General features: G+C 34.0%; 1 protein-coding gene across 1 annotated transcript; it reads left to right on the forward strand.

Annotated features, from left to right (window-relative positions):
* The first annotated feature begins 319 nt into the window (after positions 1-319).
* Positions 320-11666, forward strand: LOC129976496 (uncharacterized). The gene is made up of 3 exons (XM_056090103.1): positions 320-357; positions 1145-1267; positions 11237-11666. The coding sequence occupies exons 1-3, from the start codon at positions 328-330 to the stop codon at positions 11513-11515; spliced, it is 432 nt and encodes a 143-aa protein (XP_055946078.1). The 5' UTR covers positions 320-327; the 3' UTR covers positions 11516-11666.
* Positions 11667-23467: the final 11801 nt, after the last annotated feature.

The following is a 23467-nucleotide window of genomic DNA, read 5'->3' on the forward strand; positions in this document are numbered from 1 at the left end:
ATTGTCGGTGTATGCTTTCGTATACATATAAAGGCAATAACGCGTACATAAATTCAATGATTGAAATCAATAAAATTCGGTATGTGACATAGTGACTACAACTGTAATTTCATGTCAAATTTCGGTTTTAATCAGTCTAAGAAAATGAGTCCGATATATATATTCATGCGATAGGTTCAATAAAAATATTAAATTCACACCAAATATCTATTTCATAATTATTTTTCGTTAATGCCATGCCATGCCATGCCATACAAAACATTAGCGACAATATCCAGGTCTACACTTTCTTGTGCTTGGAGTCGGATAAAACTTTTATTGCTGATTATGCAAGAAAGTTTCGAAGAGACCATTCTGGTTAATCAATTTTACTTATTGCATTGTATATATTAAATCTAACTCTTTCGGAATATATATATGTTCAAGAATTTAAAAATATCAATTGATCCACTAACGCATAGGAATATATTGGAAACTTAGAAGGAGCGAATTCTTTTATCAGGACTTAGCCAATTGTAATTAATTACAATGAAATTAATCAGTAAAAGAAATTATAATCAGTTAAAAAGAAAATTAGAAATATTTTAACTTAAAAATAGGGAGAGCAATTTAATCTGACGTCGGTACATTGCTTGTTCTGTGTTAAAATTTTTAAACGTATTTCACTGAAAATTTGTGTTATAAATATGATTTGGGAAATATTTTAATAGAATGAAATGAAATTCTATTCTATATATATTAAACTATATTAGGTTTTATATTCCCAGTTCTGAGTTTATTTTAAAGATTAATATAGTAAAAACATAGTATTATATTTTTATAGTATAGATTAATGTAGTAACATTTTACAAACCTTAGAGTTTGAATTCTTTTTCCACACATTTTGAATTATTTGTTTCATACATAGATAAAAATGTTAGTTATGCATTGCGTTAAGATAAATAAATTTTTGCCAATTATTATTGTTATATAATGTTTTTGAGGGAAAAAAATCTCTAAAGTTATTTAAAATTTATTAAATTTGCAGTTGTTTACTATATTACAAATACAAATTTATTTCATAAGAAAAATGTACATATTATATATTTTTTTAAAAATGCTTCACAAATAAGCATTACTTAAAATTAAAAGTTTTACTTTCCAGGGCTCCCAATTTTTGTCATTAAAATTTATCATATTATACTGTTTTGGCTTGATCTCCATTTTCTCGGGGATGGCAGCAATTGCTTATGGATATACTATCCCTGGTTCTCTACTCATTCTTATGGTATGTATATACATATATATATAATATATTTACTTAATTGAAAGCATCCATCTTTAAATTTTATATATTTCTGGTTAAAATAAAATGAAGTAATTAAAAAATCAACCTGGCCTGACGTACCTCGGTGAAAATGATGGCATTCTGGGCGTTCCAGAAATTTCCTGTATTCTTTGGCGCTACTAAACAAAAATGAATACCACACTTCAAAGTGAGATTTCAGCGGTTTTTAACTAGTATCAAATTTCTTTTGTATAATGATCCGTGATTTTTAACGTGAATTTTATAATTGTAAACAAGCAATTTTTGTATATATTTAAATTGATTTCGTGTGCCTCGGGATTAGTTTTAACGATTTGAACCAAATTTTATATTTACACAAGATTTTTCTTTTTAAATTTATCTATATAAATATCTATCTTGAAAAAAGTGCTATTTTACACATAAAAAATAGTTATAATCTAATAGTTATAAAAGCAATTTTTTTATAACAATTAGAAAAAGTATATTCAACTTCCGCTTCGAAATATGGGCATGTGCAATATATAGTGGTGATAACAACATGAATGATGCGTGTGTTGCGATTCCTCTGTACTAATGGCTCTTTTTGCTTTATTTTTTACTTATGTTTTTATATTTAATATTTTTTTGCTTTTTAAGCTATAGACTATATAGGTGTCTATCCTGGGCAATAGTCCTTAAGTTAGACTATATGGGTGTCTATCCTGAGCAATAGTCCTTAAGTTAGACTATATGGGTGTCTGTCCTGGGCAAAAGTCCTTAAGTTAGACTATATGGATGTCTGTCCTGGGCAAAAGTCCTTAAATTAGACTATATGGATGTCTGTCCTGGGCAATAGTCCTTAAGTTAGACTATATGGATGTCTGTCCTGGGCAATAGTCCTTAAGTTAGACTATATGGATGTCTGTCCTGGGCCATAGTCCTTAAGTTAGACTATATGGATGTCTGTCCTGGGCAATAGTCCTTAAGTTAGACTATATGGATGTCTGTCCTGGGCAAAAGTCCTTAAATTAGACTATATGGATGTCTGTCCTGGGCAAAAGTCCTTAAATTAGACCATATGGGTGTCTGTCCTGGGCAATAGTCCTTAAATTAGACCATATGGGTGTCTGTACTGAGAAATAGTCCTTAAATTAGACCATATGGGTGTCTGTCCTGGGCAATAATCCTTAAGTTAGGCTATATAGGGGGTCTACCCTGGGCAATAGTCCTTAAGTTAGGCTATATGGGGGTCTACCCTGGGCAATATTCCTTAAGTTAGGCTATATGGGTGTCTATCCTGGGCAATAGTCCTTAAGTTAGGCTATATGGTTGTCTATCCTGGGCAATAGTCCTTAAGTTAGGCTATATGGGTGTCTATCCTGGGCAATAGTCCTTAAGTTAGACTATATGAATGTCTGTCCTGGGCAATAGTCCTTAAATTAGACCATATGGGTGTCTGTCCTGGGCAATAGTCCTTAAATTAGACCATATGGGTGTCTGTACTGGGCAATAGTCCTTAAATTAGATCATATGGGTGTCTGTCCTGGGCAATAGTCCTTAAGTTAGGCTATATAGGGGGTCTACCTTGCGCAATAGTCCTTATGTTAGGCTATATGGGGGTCTACCCTGGGCAATAGTCCTTAAGTTAGACTATATGGATGTCTGTCCTGGGCAATAGTCCTTAAGTTAGACTATATGGGTGTCTGTCCTGGGCAATAGTCCTTAAGTTAGACTATATGGGTGTCTGTCCTGGGCAATAGTCCTTAAGTTAGACTATATGGGTGTCTGTCCTGGGCAATAGTCCTTAAGTTAGACTATATGGGTGTCTGTCCTGGGCAATAGTCCTTAATTTAGACCATATGGATGTCTGTCCTGGGCAATAGTCCTTAAGTTAGACCATATGGATGTCTGTCCTGGGCAAAAGTCCTTAAATTAGACCATATGGGTGTCTGTCCTGGGCAATAGTCCTTAAATTAGACCATATGGGTGTCTGTCCTGGGCAATAGTCCTTAAATTAGACCATATGGGTGTCTGTCCTGGGCAATAGTCCTTAAGTTAGGCTATATAGGGGGTCTACCCTGGGCAATAGTCCTTAGGTTAGGCTATATAGGGGGTCTACCCTGGGCAATAGTCCTTAGGTTAGGCTATATAGGGGGTATACCCTGGGCAATAGTCCTTAAGTTAGTCTATATGGGTGTCTATCCTGGGCAATAGTCCTTAAGTTAGACTATATGGGTGTCTATCCTGGGTAATAGTCCTTAAGTTAGACTATATGGGTGTCTATCCTGGGCAATAGTCCTTAAGTTAGACTATATGGGTGTCTATCCTGGGCAATAGCCCTTAAGTTAGACTATATGGGTGTCTGCCCTGGGCAATAGCCCTTAAGTTAGACTATATGGATGTCTGTCCTGTGCAATAGTCCTTAAGTTAGACTATATGGATGTCTGTCCTGTGCAATAGTCCTTAAGTTAGACTATATGGATGTCTGTCCTGTGCAATAGTCCTTAAGTTAGACTATATTGGTGTCTGTCCTGGGCAATAGTCCTTAAGTTAGACCATATGGATGTCTGTCCTGGGCAATAGTCCTTAAGTTAGACCATATGGATGTCTGTCCTGTGCAATAGTCCTTAAGTTAGACTATATGGATGTCTGTCCTGTGCAATAGTCCTTAAGTTAGACTATATGGATGTCTGTCCTGTGCAATAGTCCTTAAGTTAAACTATATTGGTGTCTGTCCTGGGCAATAGTCCTTAAGTTAGACCATATGGATGTCTGTCCTGGGCAATAGTCCTTAAGTTAGACCATATGGATGTCTGTCCTGGGCAATAGTCCTTAAGTTAGACCATATGGATGTCTGTCCTGGGCAATAGTCCTTAAGTTAGACCATATGGATGTCTGTCCTGGGCAATAGTCCTTAAGTTAGACCATATGTATGTCTGTCCTGGGCAATAGTCCTTAAGTTAGACCATATGGATGTCTGTCCTGGGCAATAGTCCTTAAGTTAGACCATATGGATGTCTGTCCTGGGCAATAGTCCTTAAGTTAGACCATATGGATGTCTGTCCTGGGCAATAGTCCTTAAGTTAGACCATATGGATGTCTGTCCTGGGCAATAGTTCTTAAGTTAGACCATATGGATGTCTGTCCTGAGCAATAGTCCTTAAGTTAGACCATATGGATGTCTGTCCTGGGCAATAGTCTTTAAGTTAGACCATATGGATGTCTGTCCTGGACAATAGTCCTTAAATTAGACCATATGGATGTCTGTCCTGGGCAATAGTCCTTAAATTAGACCATATGGGTGTCTGTCCTGGGCAATAGTCCTTAAATTAGACCATATGGGTGTCTGTCCTGGGCAATAGTCCTTAAATTAGACCATATGGGTGTCTGTCCTGGGCAATAGTCCTTAAGTTAGGCTATATAGGGGGTCTACCTTGCGCAATAGTCCTTATGTTAGGCTATATGGGGGTCTACCCTGGGCAATAGTCCTTAAGTTAGACTATATGGATGTCTGTCCTGGGCAATAGTCCTTAAGTTAGACTATATGGGTGTCTGTCCTGGGCAATAGTCCTTAAGTTAGACTATATGGGTGTCTGTCCTGGGCAATAGTCCTTAAGTTAGACTATATGGGTGTCTGTCCTGGGCAATAGTCCTTAAGTTAGACTATATGGGTGTCTGTCCTGGGCAATAGTCCTTAATTTAGACCATATGGATGTCTGTCCTGGGCAATAGTCCTTAAGTTAGACCATATGGATGTCTGTCCTGGGCAAAAGTCCTTAAATTAGACCATATGGGTGTCTGTCCTGGGCAATAGTCCTTAAATTAGACCATATGGGTGTCTGTCCTGGGCAATAGTCCTTAAATTAGACCATATGGGTGTCTGTCCTGGGCAATAGTCCTTAAGTTAGGCTATATAGGGGGTCTACCCTGGGCAATAGTCCTTAGGTTAGGCTATATAGGGGGTCTACCCTGGGCAATAGTCCTTAGGTTAGGCTATATAGGGGGTATACCCTGGGCAATAGTCCTTAAGTTAATCTATATGGGTGTCTATCCTGGGCAATAGTCCTTAAGTTAGACTATATGGGTGTCTATCCTGGGTAATAGTCCTTAAGTTAGACTATATGGGTGTCTATCCTGGGCAATAGTCCTTAAGTTAGACTATATGGGTGTCTATCCTGGGCAATAGCCCTTAAGTTAGACTATATGGGTGTCTGCCCTGGGCAATAGCCCTTAAGTTAGACTATATGGATGTCTGTCCTGTGCAATAGTCCTTAAGTTAGACTATATGGATGTCTGTCCTGTGCAATAGTCCTTAAGTTAGACTATATGGATGTCTGTCCTGTGCAATAGTCCTTAAGTTAGACTATATTGGTGTCTGTCCTGGGCAATAGTCCTTAAGTTAGACCATATGGATGTCTGTCCTGGGCAATAGTCCTTAAGTTAGACCATATGGATGTCTGTCCTGTGCAATAGTCCTTAAGTTAGACTATATGGATGTCTGTCCTGTGCAATAGTCCTTAAGTTAGACTATATGGATGTCTGTCCTGTGCAATAGTCCTTAAGTTAAACTATATTGGTGTCTGTCCTGGGCAATAGTCCTTAAGTTAGACCATATGGATGTCTGTCCTGGGCAATAGTCCTTAAGTTAGACCATATGGATGTCTGTCCTGGGCAATAGTCCTTAAGTTAGACCATATGGATGTCTGTCCTGGGCAATAGTCCTTAAGTTAGACCATATGGATGTCTGTCCTGGGCAATAGTCCTTAAGTTAGACCATATGTATGTCTGTCCTGGGCAATAGTCCTTAAGTTAGACCATATGGATGTCTGTCCTGGGCAATAGTCCTTAAGTTAGACCATATGGATGTCTGTCCTGGGCAATAGTCCTTAAGTTAGACCATATGGATGTCTGTCCTGGGCAATAGTCCTTAAGTTAGACCATATGGATGTCTGTCCTGGGCAATAGTTCTTAAGTTAGACCATATGGATGTCTGTCCTGAGCAATAGTCCTTAAGTTAGACCATATGGATGTCTGTCCTGGGCAATAGTTCTTAAGTTAGACCATATGGATGTCTGTCCTGAGCAATAGTCCTTAAGTTAGACCATATGGATGTCTGTCCTGGGCAATAGTCTTTAAGTTAGACCATATGGATGTCTGTCCTGGACAATAGTCCTTAAATTAGACCATATGGATGTCTGTCCTGGGCAATAGTCCTTAAATTAGACCATATGGGTGTCTGTCCTGGGCAATAGTCCTTAAATTAGACCATATGGGTGTCTGTCCTGGGCAATAGTCCTTAAATTAGACCATATGGGTGTCTGTCCTGGGCAATAGTCCTTAAGTTAGGCTATATAGGGGGTCTACCCTGGGCAATAGTCCTTAGGTTAGGCTATATAGGGGGTCTACCCTGGGCAATAGTCCTTAGGTTAGGCTATATAGGGGGTCTACCCTGGGCAATAGTCCTTAGGTTAGGCTATATAGGGGGTATACCCTGGGCAATAGTCCTTAAGTTAGTCTATATGGGTGTCTATCCTGGGCAATAGTCCTTAAGTTAGACTATATGGGTGTCTATCCTGGGTAATAGTCCTTAAGTTAGACTATATGGGTGTCTATCCTGGGCAATAGTCCTTAAGTTAGACCATATGGATGTCTGTCCTGGGCAATAGTCCTTAAGTTAGACCATATGGATGTCTGTCCTGGGCAATAGTCCTTAAGTTAGACCATATGGATGTCTGTCCTGGGCAATAGTCCTTAAGTTAGACCATATGTATGTCTGTCCTGGGCAATAGTCCTTAAGTTAGACCATATGGATGTCTGTCCTGGGCAATAGTCCTTAAGTTAGACCATATGGATGTCTGTCCTGGGCAATAGTCCTTAAGTTAGACCATATGGATGTCTGTCCTGGGCAATAGTCCTTAAGTTAGACCATATGGATGTCTGTCCTGGGCAATAGTCCTTAAGTTAGACCATATGGATGTCTGTCCTGGGCAATAGTTCTTAAGTTAGACCATATGGATGTCTGTCCTGAGCAATAGTCCTTAAGTTAGACCATATGGATGTCTGTCCTGGGCAATAGTCTTTAAGTTAGACCATATGGATGTCTGTCCTGGACAATAGTCCTTAAATTAGACCATATGGATGTCTGTCCTGGGCAAAAGTCCTTAAATTAGACCATATGGGTGTCTGTCCTGGGCAATAGTCCTTAAATTAGACCATATGGGTGTCTGTCCTGGGCAATAGTCCTTAAATTAGACCATATGGGTGTCTGTCCTGGGCAATAGTCCTTAAATTAGACTATATGGGTGTCTGTCCTGGGCAATAGTCCTTAAATTAGACCATATGGGTGTCTGTCCTGGGCAATAGTCCTTAAGTTAGGCTATATAGGGGGTCTATCCTGGGCAATAGTCCTTAAGTTAGGCTATATAGGGGGTCTATCCTGGGCAATAGTCCTTAAGTTAGGCTATATAGGTGTCTATCCTGGACAATAGTCCTTAAGTTAGGCTATATAGGTGTCTATCCTGGACAATAGTCCTTAAGTTAGGCTATATAGGTGTCTATCCTGGACAATAGTCCTTAAGTTAGGCTATATAGGGGTCTATCCTATACAATAGTCTTTAAGTTAGGCTATAAAGGGGTCTAACCAGAAAAAATGCGATTTTACACAAAGAAAAAGCCTTTTTTATAACTATCATAACATTCATCTATCTGCTCTCGTCAATGTTTTTAGCGCCATTTAGGACCCGATTTCACCATGGTAAAACTAAGTACAAGTTCAAAAATATAAGTAATGATAAACTGTGAAATAAATACTGTAATACAGCAGACTATTTCAAATAACGTGTTAAATGAAGTGCCATTCATGATTTATTTTTTTATTTAAAGGACCAGTTCATATATAGGTAATATTGAAAATATTAATATGTAATCAGTGTGTTAATCGCATCTAAATAATTTCCCCGAATACACACGATTTTGCAAACAAAAAAAAATCACTGCCGAGCGAAGTTTTGCTTTTCGAGATATTTAACCCTTTGCACTCGGAAAAGTAATTCGGTTCATAATTATTCACTTAATACAAGGGCTTATTTATTGCTCCAAAAAATAAATGCATATATACAATTGTTTTAAGTATAATTTCTCCGAAAAATTAATCTACGTCTTTTTACCCTTCTGTAGGTATTTTCAACAATCAAAATCAAAAAATGAAAATGAAATCTACGATCGCAAATTTCATGTTAGTTCATGTCGCATTATAATTTTTTAAGTCGTTTTCTGTCTTAATTAAAGTGATGAACCAGTTTAAACCGGTTTACGAGAGCTCCAGAACTTTTCTAGCCAGGAAAAAATTGAAAATGAAAATTGTCATTTATGCTTTATTTATTGCCTACGCAACTTCGAGCTTCAAAACATCGTGTTCTCACTAAAAGGAATGTCACGTTTGGAAGCTGAAAAACGAGTGTTTCCGTCGCAATGCGATTTCCAAATGATAAACTATTTACCAATAAATTTTTAAACACATTAATTTATATAGAATTTTTATGAAAAATATTTTTGTAAACACAAACTGCTATTTTCTAATTTCTGAAATGATAAAACAGTTCCATAATGGATTAATCTTAGAACAGGAGTCAAATCCTTCAATGTTTCCCACTTGAGAATGAATGAAGTGATATTTCCCGATTGGGAGGAAGAGAAAATACTTTTATCAAAATTTTGATTAATTGCGAGTGAAGTTTTTTTGAACATGTTATAAAAATTAAATTATTTAATTTCCCCCGAAAAAACATTACATTCCATGAAAATAACAGCTATGATGTCATAGTTCTACGTCAAACATTTAAGGTATCTGAAAGCGTTGAAAAAGTCAATTTTCTCTAAAAATGACATTTTTTTAAAATTCTTTTATTGGATAGAATAGTCTTTGGGCTATCCAAAACAGGTTTACTTTTATCTCTACTTTAATTAGAAGTTAAGATATTAATATTTTCGTAATGATCGGTAAACGGAAGTGGATATTGAAATAACCGGAAGTACTTATTTAAACGGCCATAAAACATGTTAAAAATTTATATAAACACAAATTTAGTTTTAAATATGGAAAATGTTTTGAGCGGCAAAATGCCAATGAGAGTTTCAACGGTGTTTTGTGGAAATTTGTACCTAAAGATTTCTTTGCTGCTCTCCGAACTGTCAGATTAGGGGCATTTATGTCTGTAATACATTTTAACGAAGATTTATAGGATTACTGAATATCCTTAAGGTTATTGCAGTGTGTCCTACTGCAAGTGCAGTTATAGCATTTGCTAAACTTGACAAAGACAGAATGAGTTTAGGCGGCATTCACTGGCAAATGCAAAAATTGCCCGAAAAAAAAATGATTTAAAAAGGAAAATTATTGTAAGAAGGTATAATCTATAAATGCGGTGATTTTTAAGTGTGTACACACATAATTTATTATTAAAACATGTTGTTGTATACTTTTAATGCATTTTTCTCAAAATTGATTTTCACTTACTTTTTGCTCACTTCAAATAGAACTCAAAATATAATAATCATATCACTATGAAATTTGGTGTACTTCGTCATTATACTATTTTCTAGAAAATTAACTAAAATAATTTAGATTGAGTGAATATTTTTTGATTTACAGCCAATTGTTTGAATAATGTCATACATTTACTAAAAAGTTTCATATAAATCTTCGACTGGTACTAAAATTTTTATTTAGTATTTTAACCATACGCTTGTAGTTCATTCCTTATAGAAACTATGTAGTTTATTTTGGTATAAGTTTTGTTCGCATGAGAGTAACAGTTTTTGGTGCAGAGAATTTGAAGTTTCATAAGAATTTGGCTTAAATTTGTTATTAAATGACAGTTTTCAAAAAGATTTAATGTTTATTTCAAATTTTGACATCCTATTACTAATTTTGAATAGTCTTAAACCCAGAAATATGGTTAAAGTATATCTACACATTTGTGTTTCTAAAAAAAGTGCTCCAAATGTGTTTGGATACCTTAAAAACGCATCTACTGTCAAAGAAGCATACGTAATTATAAGGCAATACTGGTAAAAGCAGGTCAACTTTTTAAAAACGCATCTGCTTTCAAAGTAGCATACATAATAATACTGGTAAAAGCAGGCAAAAAAATATATGCGGTTAAAAGATTTTGAAAATTGCCGTTTATGCTTTATTTATTGCCTACGCGATTTCGAGCTTCAAAACTCCAAACCAAAACATGTTCTCACATGATAAAACAAAACGCTCGAAATGATGCACCGTCTTGAATCGTGAGTGAAAGTCACCATTCGAGTACAAAGCGTTGATAATTATGAAAAATAACTTTAAATTTAAGAAAATATTCATTTCGCATCTTCGTTATGAAGTTGTTTAATGTAAAGCAAGAATAATTATATAGATCTGCTGTATTTAGAGGTATACTAAAAATGTCAACCTTCATTAAAAAGTCACGAGACCTAAGTTTTGTAATCAATCGTTGGTACGAAATTTAAAATGAAAGCTATTCTAATATTAATGAAAAGCATTTAACTGCTGGACTATTCTTCAAAGGTGATCGATTTTAGCACTGTACCATACCTCGGATCAAGCTTCTAGATATTTGGATTTTGTAGACATTAGATTTCTCGATTTTATTATACATTCATAGAAATATTTTAATTCCATGATTGTGGCGCAGCTTAGCCAAAGATGGCTTTTATGCAATAAAGCACAAACTCAACTCTAAGAGGACAGAAAATTATGGTTCTAAGTTACAATAATCAGCCGATTAATAATAAGCAATTTCCCTGCATTTTCCTTGACTGAATGTGCTAGTTCAAACATTTATTCAATTAGAATGTTAATAATAAAAATAAACTGCTGCTGGATCAATCCTAAAATATTGATTCGATCATTGAAATGAAAAAGGCAGCAGTAAACTTCTCATATATTAGATTTCTTTTATACAGATTCCCACGGGCTGTTGTTTATATTGGCCATTGAAGTCTTTGAACTGGAGCAGATATTGCCGCTGTTTGAGAGGAATCTGTTGTTTCGCACCTGTTGATATAGAGACGCCAAATCAACCGACGACACCGCAAGTGCTTACAGATTCCTCGACGCCTCCGCAGTCCCTTGCAGATTCCCTGACGCTGCAGCAACCGCTTGCAGATTCCCCTACGCCGCAGCAACCGCTTACAGATTCACATGTTGTGGAATCTGCAAGCGCTGCCAGACAAAGCGGTTGAGTAGCAGCTTATTCATGATCTCCTAAAAGATTAATGATTGCCGTCCAAAAGGCAATCAATACTCCAATGTCAAATGAAATTTTATTTTTTAACTGTTAACTTCTTTAATGTTTCAATGTATATATTAAACCGACTTAACACTTTTTAGTGAATAAATGTTTATCAAGTTTTTAATCAAATTAGTTTACAATTGTTGTGTTTATCTTTTTGGAAAGAGTTAATTTTAGTGATATTGACATAAATTGCACAATGTACACATTTCGTAAAATTCGGTTTGAGCAAAACTTTCCAGATTCTTTCGTATATAATATTAAGAAGAGGCAAATTCAAACACTTATCCTAATATATGACATGAAAATTAGAAAAAAAATTAATTTTTTCTTGCAGAGTAAATAGACTTTATTTATAGATTATTGAAAGTATCAAAGAAAATTAATATTCATACAATATTTTCTTATCTTCATTCGTTGCAAAGCATCGATAAGAAAAACTTTATTTTTATAACTATCCTTGAAAGATTGTGAAACTACAACAGGTAGAAACCTGAAGTTATCAAATATCGAAGTTTAAACATTCGCTGCTGAAAGAAATAATGAAATTTAGAAAGTACAATTATTAAAATATACATATGAATGTTCAATTAAAATGAAAATTTAATAAGATTTACAGGTTAATTTCATGTTAGGACGTTTTTTATCGTCTGTGAGTTCAATGCCACTCTTATAGTAATCTTATTCTTAATTTAATTCTTTACTATCTCCTGTTCATGTCATACAAAGAGAAAAAGTAGTTTGCATCAATTTATTTTGATGTTAAAATTTTAAATGTTCAATCTATATTTCTCTAAATATGGAGGGAAATATATATTGACTGTTGTCCGTATTACTGACTCTCCACCCCGCCCGAAGGCACACGGATAAAAAAAACCCGAATGACCGGACAGCCGAAACAGCAACACTGGAAGGAACTGTGGTTGAGTCCTCAGTTCCATCACCGACCACGGTGCAACCCTTCCCGAAAGAAGTACGTCCCGTCATCGACGGGAGGAGCCAGATCCCCACCTTTTTGTGTACCCTCCAGGGTAACGAGATCCAACCACCATACCGGAAGCATCTCATCCTCATTTTGAGGTGCCCCCCACCCGGGGGTTCTGTTGTCCGCATAAGCTAAATTCGATTACAATGCGTTCAACTAATGAAGTTTGATAAGTGATATGTCCCTAATATGTAGAATTTGGTTCAAATTTTCGATGCAATTTGGCGAAATCTTGCTTTTATGCCGTTACAAAAAGATGAGCCAATCAGCCAATTACAATTTGCCTTCTGTAATTGCAAGTATGACACATCTGATTTTTTAAATAAAATTCCAACAAAAAAAATTATTGAAAAATCCAGTTGACTTGCAATGAATATTTTTTTTTTCATTTAAGAAAACCTGTAATAAACGATGAAAATGAATGCAGATGTAGCCGAAAAATGATGCATACTATTGTCCTTTTTGTGGAATTTATTTCTTTAATATTTATAATTAACATAATCGGAATCATTGAATATTATTTTAATATTTAAAATATAAAAGGAGTGTTCTCAATAAAATAACGCATTAAATGCTCCGATATTCATTAAAGTAGTCCAGGAATTCTTAAGACAAAATTGTCAAGAAATATAAATTGACATAATTTATTTTGTTAAATTTATGCAAAACACTAAGAAAGTGCAATAAGATTAAGAATATCAGTGGGATCTTGTATTTTTATAAAAAAAAAGTCACCTTAACCGGATACAAAAAAATCGAATATCGAATTCATATCTAAGAATAAGCACAAACATTTCGGGTACAGACGCTTATAAATATAGCGAGATTCAAAATATAATCATAAGGCAACATCCCTAATTGTATTTTGATTCTAAACCTTCTTATACGAACTGATAATCTAAAATAATTCATCTATACTTATAATAAAGCTCAATGTGTGTGTGTGTGTGTTGGCGCTCTACAGGCCAGGTCATTTGACATACAGCTATCAAATTTGGTACATGTATACCTTAGAGGTCGGAAATGTGCACCTGGGGTCCCTTTTTTTGAAATTTTAATTAGAATTTTAATTATTAATTAAAAACTAACTTTCCCGCCAAAAAAATCTTCCATTTTCCCCACCGCCAACTTCAATTTTTTTTTCTCCCAACAGAAATGAGGCTAGGGTTAACATTTTTCGGCAGATTATTTCAAACGATTCTGTTTATTTTCTTAATGTTTTATGCATTTAAAATGAAACATTGTTAATTAATCCATGTTTCAGATTCATTCTGAAGTACTTTTGAATTAAAATAACACAGAATAAAGGAAATTAACTTTGTAGAAAAATTCACGCATTTGTGTTACCGGAGCTGGCGAAGAAAATTCACGCATGCGCATTCTGATTGTTGCCATGACAACCGTTATCAACGGTTGATTTAAATTATTTTTAGGTTAGTTGCATGCTTTTGTAAGTAAATTGTATTTATGTTAGTTATATATTTTTTGTATATGCTTATAGTTTTAAGTACATCGTTTTTAAAGTAGTTTTTTTTAACCTGTTTTCAATGATTTAAATTATTTTTAGGTTAGTTGCATGCTTTTGTAAGTAAATTGTATTTATGTTAGTTATATATTTTTTGTATATGCTTATAGTTTTAAGTAAATCGTTTTTAAAGTAGTTTTTTAAACCTGTTTTCGACCGATTATTTTAAACGATTCATTTTATTTTCTTAAAGTTTGATGCATTTAAAATTAAACATTGTTAATGAATCGATCTGTTCATGATGAATCCGAGAAAATTTTGTTGACAAATTCTTGAGATATTACATAACTTAAAGATATTCTTTAGTGCCCATAAAGTTTAAACGCTCAGTGACTCTATTATCAGTAATCATATTATTAAAAAAAATGCTTTGTTTCAGTAAAAAATATTATATTAATTGCAGTTTAGTCATTTCCATTTTAATTTTAAGCATAAATTCTTCCGGAACTAACAGAAAATTAGAGAGACACATATTATGTTATGGCTGAAGGACTTTATATTATTATGAGTGAATTACATGACTATCAAAATTTGAAGCTTTAAAATATTTGATGAAGAAGCTATTAAAGTAGGAATTACATAAAATATTTAATTATTAAAATTTTAACGAGCATTAAGATTGGCGAACCGGCTGGTCGCCAAAGGCGGCTAGTTAATAATAAAACCAATGACTGAAGCAAGTTGGATTTTCAAATATGGATCCAATTTATCAGATAGAAGTTGTGATACAAAATATTTCAATATTTATTATACTGAATCGTTCGCACATGTTCCTACTGTTTGCTGTTATTTGAATCTTTTTGTTAAAGAAATTGAACTAAAAGTGATGTTCTTATATCACCAAAAAAAAAGAATATTTTGCTGTTTCAGAACTGATGAACTCCCAAAACTAACGAACACTCCGCAACTACAATATCCAGATATATTGGCTACACGGTCATTGTTTTCAGAGCTTCTAACAGAATTTGACCATTTGATATTCGTCGACTTGAATACCCAGAACCACCAACCACGCCACAGGAAGAATTTCAAGAGCTACCGACTATACGACCATTGTTTCTGCAGCCTCCGACAGAGATTGACCGATCATGATATTTTAGATCAACCAATTTCGATCTACGTCGACTTTAATATCAAGAACAATTTACGATACCATATCAAGAGTTTCCAAAGCTTTTAGCTATATAATCATCTTTTCCATAGGCTCCAAGTATAGATTCACTATTTCCAGAGCCTCTAACAGTAGCTTTCCTTTCGTTCACCTTTAGAACTATCTTTTCGATATTGTCCACCCATAGAGCCAATAACGATAGAGTCGCCGTTTCGAGAGACGGCGATGAAAATTCCTGACTTGTACTTACTGGAGTTTCAAACGCTGGACGGAATTCTCATTTTTAGATCATTATTTCATCATTTTTATTGCATAGCTTTGTTTAAACTGACATGGCGTATAAGTTATTACAGAATTTTTAAATGAAATTACTTTATTATCTTTTCATATGTATTATTTTGACAAGTTTTCATTTAAATGACGTTGACACGAAATTCTGAGAAATTTTTAATGCTTATAAATTAATGCTTTTTGTAAAAAAATTTAATTAAATGTATTGCTTTTTATAAAATAATCCATCTTTCGTGGGGGATATTTCCCTTCCTTCGCCTATCTGTAATTGACAAGGTAGATTCTTCCAGATTTCGTGCATGATTCAGCCATTGCAGGTTTGTAAACATAGACACTAAACCTAAGTACTATCAAACTAAATAGTCATCGTTCTCCTCAATTATGTTCCCAGAAAACGTGAGGTCATTCTTGAAGACTCGTTGAAGAATAGGTTCAAGAAAAGAAATAAAAGTTAACCCTAAACTGAGGACGTGTAGTCTGTGAGACCGCTAGCGATTGATTTTCAGTCACCCCTATTCTATTTTTAACTCAATTGAATGAATTGACCCTGTAGCTTCTTGTTTTGTGACCTTCAATACACGTGCACTTTATCAAACGATTTCAACAGATGCTTTTTTAAATAATTCCGTTATTTCTTTAAGCGCGGTCTCTAAGACCGCACTCCCTGTTAGTGTCCTATTGATAAACAAGGCTTAGCAGTTGGCGCTAAAACTTGGGCCCCGAAATATCATCCCATTTACTGATCCTACTATGAAGCAGTGTTCCAGACACTTTTAAATGAAGCAGAAAGTGATTTTAGTGATAAGGATAATACTATAGAAGAGTTTTTCGATGAAAGTTCGCATTCAACTGATTGTGATATGTATGTTCACAATCAGTTGAATAATTAATTTTTTTAGTGATAATGTATTTTGGAAATTTTATAAAATATATTAATATACCAAGAAATATATATGCATAATTTATAGGTTGATTTTTATACTAGTTCTTAACCTGTATGTTTAAAATGCCCTAGAAAACCGTGCTATGAAAGTCACACAAGCCGATAAAAAAGGGCCAATTTTACCCATTGTCATTTTTTTTATTTTTCATATAATTGTTGAATTTTACATTATATTGTCTTCTATATACCTTCATATATTTTAAAAATAAATATGATTTAAAAAGTAAAATGCAATATGTTTTTTCAAGAATATTATTTATTGTAACATGTCATTTGAGAATAAAATGTATGTTCCAACGCATTTACTTTTTTCAATGATAATATATTTTGAAAAGTTTCTAAAACATATCTTTATATCAAGAAAAATATCTGCAAAATATATTGGCAGATTTTCATACTAATACATTCATTGGAAAATTTAATTTGAGTGTAAATGGAATGCGGTCTCGTAGACTGCACCTCCCCAGTTAAATCCTAATTTCACCTCTCCAGTTAAAGATAAAACTGAAAATTAGCATAGGAAGATCTGAAACACTAGCCTTATAGTATATAAATCAAATGTTGTCTTCAACACTAATAAACCTAGAAAATATTTTTTTTAAAGTTTGCTGCTATAATAAAGAAGGTTAAAATAGTAATAATATTTTTTAACTATAATATTAAGTAAAAATTAATCATTCATTAAATAGTAACATAATGCAGATATTTTTAAAGGATCGAACTTTTCTAAAACTACAAACTATTATAAATAACATTTTATGCATAACAACTTTAAATTTAATCAAAAATAATACATCAAACATGATATTATGATTTTATGCATAACAACTTTAAATTTAATCAAAAATAATACATCAAACATGATATTATGATTTTATGCGAATAAAAGTCTTTTCTCACTTATGGTCTTTTAAATAATACGTCCATGTCAAACGTTCAACATTATGTTATACTAGTGACCACCACATAAGATTTTTAAGTTATTAAAAAAAGTTAAAGTGGAACATTTTAAGCATTTATCGTATTTAATAAATTTAAAATCAAGTACAGTTTAGATCAGCATTCGCAACAGAATTGAGAACATGCAACATTTATCTATATATGAGTACATAACTGTCCGAAGTTTCATTAAAAGTTGCAAGGGAGATAAAAGAGAATAAGATGAATTTTTTTATTACATCAGTACAAGATTCAAAATTGCGGGAAATAGCATAAAATTATCTGTAATTATTGCCACATTTTGAATGTACTGAAAAAAAAACTCATTCCTACCTGGAATGGAAACTTAATTAATTTACAATCGAAATTCATTCCTAAGAGAATACATTCTACAAAGGGATTGGCCGTGGTGGCAAGATCTCTGCTCGTGAGCCCTGGGGTTTCTGGTTCAAGACCCGATTCCACCGAAGAACCGTCGTGTAAGGGGATCTGTGCACGTTAAATCCGTCAGGGCCAAACGCCTTCCCGCTGGTGTGGCGTCGTGTGGAGAGGGTGGTGGTGCCATCTCAGGTGTCAGCCTCATCATCTGACCGTGGTTAAAAATTACGAGGTCCATCCCAAAATAACCCTAGTGTTGCTTTAAAAAGGGGCGTTAATATAACAGAACTAAACTAATCTACAAAGTTATAAGACAGGCTTTCATGATAGATCAAACATACAAAATTCGATTTGGTATGCAAACACATAGGAAGGACTGGCGCTTCCATACGAAACTCCTTTAACGATAAAGGAAATAAGTTATTTAATCAGGTGTCAAATTTCCTTACTCAAGTTATGAGGTTTTAAGAAGTACTTGAAAGCAGACCTCCGATGTCATACTTAACATGATAAAGAAAACATGACTTTTATTAATTCGCTACTTGTATTAATCATGCATCTAGCGATTATTTGATTGTACTGATCTTCTGAATCTGAATACATAGAAAATCTGCCAGTTCTAAGGATCAACAATTCGCTTATAATGATTTATAGTGATCATTTGCGATCTGCAGGATTTCGACAGGCAGGTGTTATTAACACCAAACAAAAGGATGATTTTAATTCATTGAAAAATCAGTAGACCATTTCAAATAAAATTATTAATCCTGGTGCAATGTTTACTCAAAACGGGAGGCAACTAAAAAAAAACAGAAGAAACAATTCATCATGTACAGATTTGTACAAAACAAGAGAGCACATGACATGACATGAAACTATGAAAAGAAGCCAGAAGAGAAACCACCATTAGCACACGAAATTTTGCAATTCCCTCAACCCTTAAGAAGAATAGTTTAATATCGAGTTGTATCTTTTTGGGAAATATTATTCATATTAAAATTTAATACAATGAATGCTTCATAACTCAGTAGACTTTATAACTAAAATTTTAGTATGAAGTAGACTTTATAACTCAGTATAACTTTTTAAAGTTACACTGCGACTTTTAAAAAAGTTTGGGAAAAAAAATGAATTTACAAATATTTTTCATTTCTGGTTACTGCATCGATATTTTTGCTTTTAATTAGGATAAAATTATAATTTGTATGATCTTGTGTGAGTGTGTGTGTTTTTCTGCTGTCTTAATAATTCTTATAGAATTATTTTCAAATATTTTATATGTACTGGCTTGGTCTTAAAGTAATTCATATAAACGACGTCCACTGTAAAAAGATACATATCCTTCCTCGAAAGAGGTTCAAACCATCATAGTAGTCCATTGTGCTAATCATTACATCACGTGAACAGGTAAAATACAATAGTGACTTCTTGCTAGCTTAGTAAGAAATTATGACTACAAGATCAGTAGGCCTGGATGTTTAACGAAAGCGAGTCTCGATCTTAAAGAATACTAATAAAGTGGTGGTCACCTTCTTAAATACTGACAGTAACCCAAACTGCTTTACTTCTAGGATTAGAGAAAAATCAGATGCCGACGTTGGCCTGGTGGTAAGGTCTCGTCTTTGGGACACAAACGTTTCATGTTCGAGATTCGATTCCATCGAAGACCGTCATGTAAGCGGGTATGGTGCACATTAAATTCGTCGTAATCCCGCTGAAGTGGTGGGGCCGTGGTGGCCTGGTGGTAAGGCCTCGGCTTATGAGCCGTAACCCCACTCCACCGAAGAACCGCCGTGTAAGGGGGTCTGTTGCACGATAAATCCGTCATGGTCAAACGTCCACCCTGTGGTGTGGAGAGGGGGGTGCCAGCTCAGGTGTCGTCCTCGTCATCTGACCGAGGTTCAAAATGACGAGGTCCGTCCCAAAATAGCCCTTGTGTTGCTTTAAACGGGAAGTTAATATAACTAAACAAAACTAAACTAAACCCGCTGATGTGGTGCGGAAGTTTGGAAAGTGGTTACCTACTCAGATGTCGTCCTCGTCATCTGATCGCGGCTCAAAATTACGAAATACGTCCCAAAATATCCCTCGTGTTGCTTTAAAACGGGGCGTTAGTATAACCAAAACCTAAAAACTAAACTAGACAATTATCAGTTCTTTCATTGTGGAATAGACGAGTTATTTTGTCAAATTTCACTCTTATTGAGTTTTAAATTTAGCCAATCCAGTCAGTAATCTCGTCGTCTGAGAAGGATTCGAAACGTTGAGGTCTGACATAAAAAAACCTCTCAAATAGCTTTGAAATAATTAGTTAGATATTATTTTAATTAAAAATAGTTTAATTTAGTTTAGTTATATTAACGTCCCGTTTAAAGCAACACTAGGGCTGTTTTGGGATGGACCTCGTAATTTTGAACCGCAGTTAGATGAAGAGGATGACACATGAGCTGGCACCCCCGTCTCCACACCACACCACACCACACCAACGGGAGGACGTTTGGTACTGACGGATTGATAATTAAAAATAGACTAAATGACCATATAAGTGAAAATATCTTGTTTCTTTACTGCTATGATTGCTGTCATGTGACGTTGTTTTGACTTAAAGGCACTGGAAAATACGAGCCCTTATTATTCTAGAAAAGTATTAATACTTTAATTTTTACCTTATTTAATATAAGAAGCATATATTCATATAGGTACATAAACAGAAAATATAGTAATCGTCAAAAAACATTTGCCCATGAATCCCCTAATTTTAATCATCCGTATTGCCGTATGTAACCGCCATTTTTATAATTTTATCTCTTGGACTAAGGAACGTGGGCCTGACAGTTGAAATTTCGGATGAGGGATTTACAATAAATTTTTGAATAATTTTGTTTTTAAACTTCAACGAATCTGTCCGTCCGTGTGTAAGCAATAATTCAAAAAAGATTGGAGAACTATCTGAAGAATTTGGTACATGGTTTAATGCCCATGAGAAGTGACCACTTATCCACATAAATAATGAGTGAATATCGAATTAAATTCTTATGTATGGCATCACTTTCAAGACAAAAGTATGAGTTCTTATAAAAATGGTATGCGTTTTAAACGACATTACATTATTTGAGCAATTTTAGATTTTGAGGATTTTATTTGTTAGGAGATTATGAATATGGTTTTAAATATCCCTGATACATTCAGAGCTATTGCAAATGTTGAGCCGGTGGCTCAACCACCACCTGCCCCCCAAATGCCAGGCAATGTCATTCTCAATGGCCAGGCTTTAGGTAATGGTAATGCAAATGCTAATGCTAATGCCCAATCGGTAAGTAGAATGCTAATATCTCATTCTATAACGCCATGTGAATAAGATATTTGTACTGTAACTCGCTGTCGCTTTTCATGAGAGGAAGGACCATTCATCTATTTCGATGATTTTTGTTAGGAGATTATGAATATGGTTTTAAATATCCCTGATACATTCAGAGCTATTGCAAATGTTGAGCCGGTGGCTCAACCACCACCTGCCCCCCAAATGCCAGGCAATGTCATTCTCAATGGCCAGGCTTTAGGTAATGGTAATGCAAATGCTAATGCTAATGCCCAATCGGTAAGTAGAATGCTAATATCTCATTCTATAACGCCATGTGAATAAGATATTTGTACAGTAACTCGCTGTCGCTTTTCATGAGAGGAAGGACCATTCATCTATTTCGATGATTTTTGATTACTGGTTGTTTATTCTGACTTCTCATTCACTTTATTTCATTTCTTAATTATTCCGCATGTAAAATGATTAATCTTTCAATATCAGCAGTGTGTAATATGGATTGAATTTAATTTCGTATTTGAATTGGAAACCAAATGTTTCAATGAAACTTTTTAATGCAATGACTTTCTATCTTATTTAAATACTAGCCGCCTTTGGCGATCAGCCTGGTTCGCTAATGTTAATGCCGGCTAAAAGGTTCAGTTAATATTTTATATAACTTGGTCTCATTACAGGACTTTCAATAACATTTTAAGCTTCAAATTTTGATAGTTGTATGATTTACTTTTATTATTATGTAGGCCTTAAGCTGTTCTAATCATTGTATTACGTATCTTTCTCTAATTGTCTAAATTAGAGAAAGATTCTATTCAAATTTTAAATTAAAGCGGAAAAGATTAAACTGCAATTAATATAAAGGCTTTCTTTACTGAATCCAAGCATGTGTTTAGAAAAAAAACATGAGAACTGAAAGCGAAGTCGTTCAGCATTGAAGTATTATGCGCACTACAGAGTAATTTTCAGAATGCTTTTATTATTTTAAAGAATTATTCAATAAACCTTTCGTGGATTCTTCGTAAAATTCAGTTTTTAGTTTTTAAAGAATATAATTGCTTGTCCATAATATTTAAGGTCTATAAATATACTACAAAAAATTATGTGTAAATTTTACAGTCCTTTGATTTAAATAATCATTCTGCGAAACATTCTTGACACTCCCCTTGTTAAATAAATGAATAAACATTTCTATCTTCTGATAACATACGATTGATTTATAAAGTCTGCATATTGCAATTTTAGAACAATAAGAATTTTTATAGCCATAAGTGAATTACTCTTTAGAAACAATTGGAAATGACTGGGGTATCTTCTTTGAGACGTTCGATGAAATGATCTAAAATAGCCCGATTTTATAAAAAAGTGATATTCAAATTTTTATAATGAGTTTTAATGATGGATTTAGTTGAATGGAGTGAGACTGTTTTTATTTAAAATATTAGTGTCTCAGGAACCTTTTGTTAAACGATTCCCCGGGCAGAGGATCTATATAAAAATAAAAAATTCCCAATAAATGCTCCGATAAATTAGATTATATTTTATGAAATTTCAGTTCAGTTTTCCAGTTTCAACCTTTAGTTTTGCTTTCAATAGGATTTAAATGACGTCAATAATATTTTATTCTGTTTCTGTCAATAAATATACTTCAAAAAAATTATGAAGTTATTATGAGCTTTTAAATTATTAACTTTAAAATAGGTTCATAATTTTTTAAGAAACTATGAATTTGTAGACAGTTCTTTGATCCTAAAAAATCGTATTCTGCAAAATATTCTTGACACGCCACCTTCTAAATAAAGAAATAAATAAATGTTTCTGTCTTCTACGATGAAATCTGATCGATTTATTAAGTTTCAACCATTACAATATTAGAAAAATTGGCATTTTCATAATCTACGCCAATCACTCTGTGGAAACCCTGGGAGATGATTGGCTTCTTTGTCCATGAAGTGCACTAAAATCGACCGTTTTTATAGAATAAGGGTATTGAAATTTTCATAAGTCGGTCAGATTTAATGATTGACTTAGTTGATTGAAGTGCAACTTATTTAAAGATATTAGTGCCCCAAGAGTATTTTGTTAAATATCCCCCGGCAGAGGATCAATGCAAAAATTTAAAATTCGTCATTCATCGGTATTTATTGACTCAATTTACGTAGAAAACATTTATTTCACTTAGACCATTTGTTAGCTGATGTATATGTCTATTACTAAAGGTTTACGAATCAGCCAGATTGGAGTAGATATTTTGTACATATTAAACTATATTTGCCTTAAATAAAATTGTATCATTGAATCAATAATATTGGTATAGGAAAAGATCATGGAAAATGTCTTCTTGCATTTACTTTTCAAAAAACAACAATTTAAATTTATTTCATACAAATACGTGTTGAAAATTATTCTTTCTGAGG

Source organism: Argiope bruennichi, chromosome 7, assembly GCF_947563725.1.
Source record: "Argiope bruennichi chromosome 7, qqArgBrue1.1, whole genome shotgun sequence".
Taxonomy (NCBI): domain Eukaryota; kingdom Metazoa; phylum Arthropoda; class Arachnida; order Araneae; family Araneidae; genus Argiope; species Argiope bruennichi.

Coding starts and splice junctions, on each gene's coding strand:
- LOC129976496 (XM_056090103.1), top strand. CDS start 328: ATGCAAGAAAGTTTCGAAGAGACCATTCTG. Junction 358..1,144: donor GTTTCGAAGAGACCATTCTG/GTTAATCAATTT, acceptor TTTACTTTCCAG/GGCTCCCAATTTTTGTCATT. Junction 1,268..11,236: donor GTTCTCTACTCATTCTTATG/GTATGTATATAC, acceptor TCTTTTATACAG/ATTCCCACGGGCTGTTGTTT.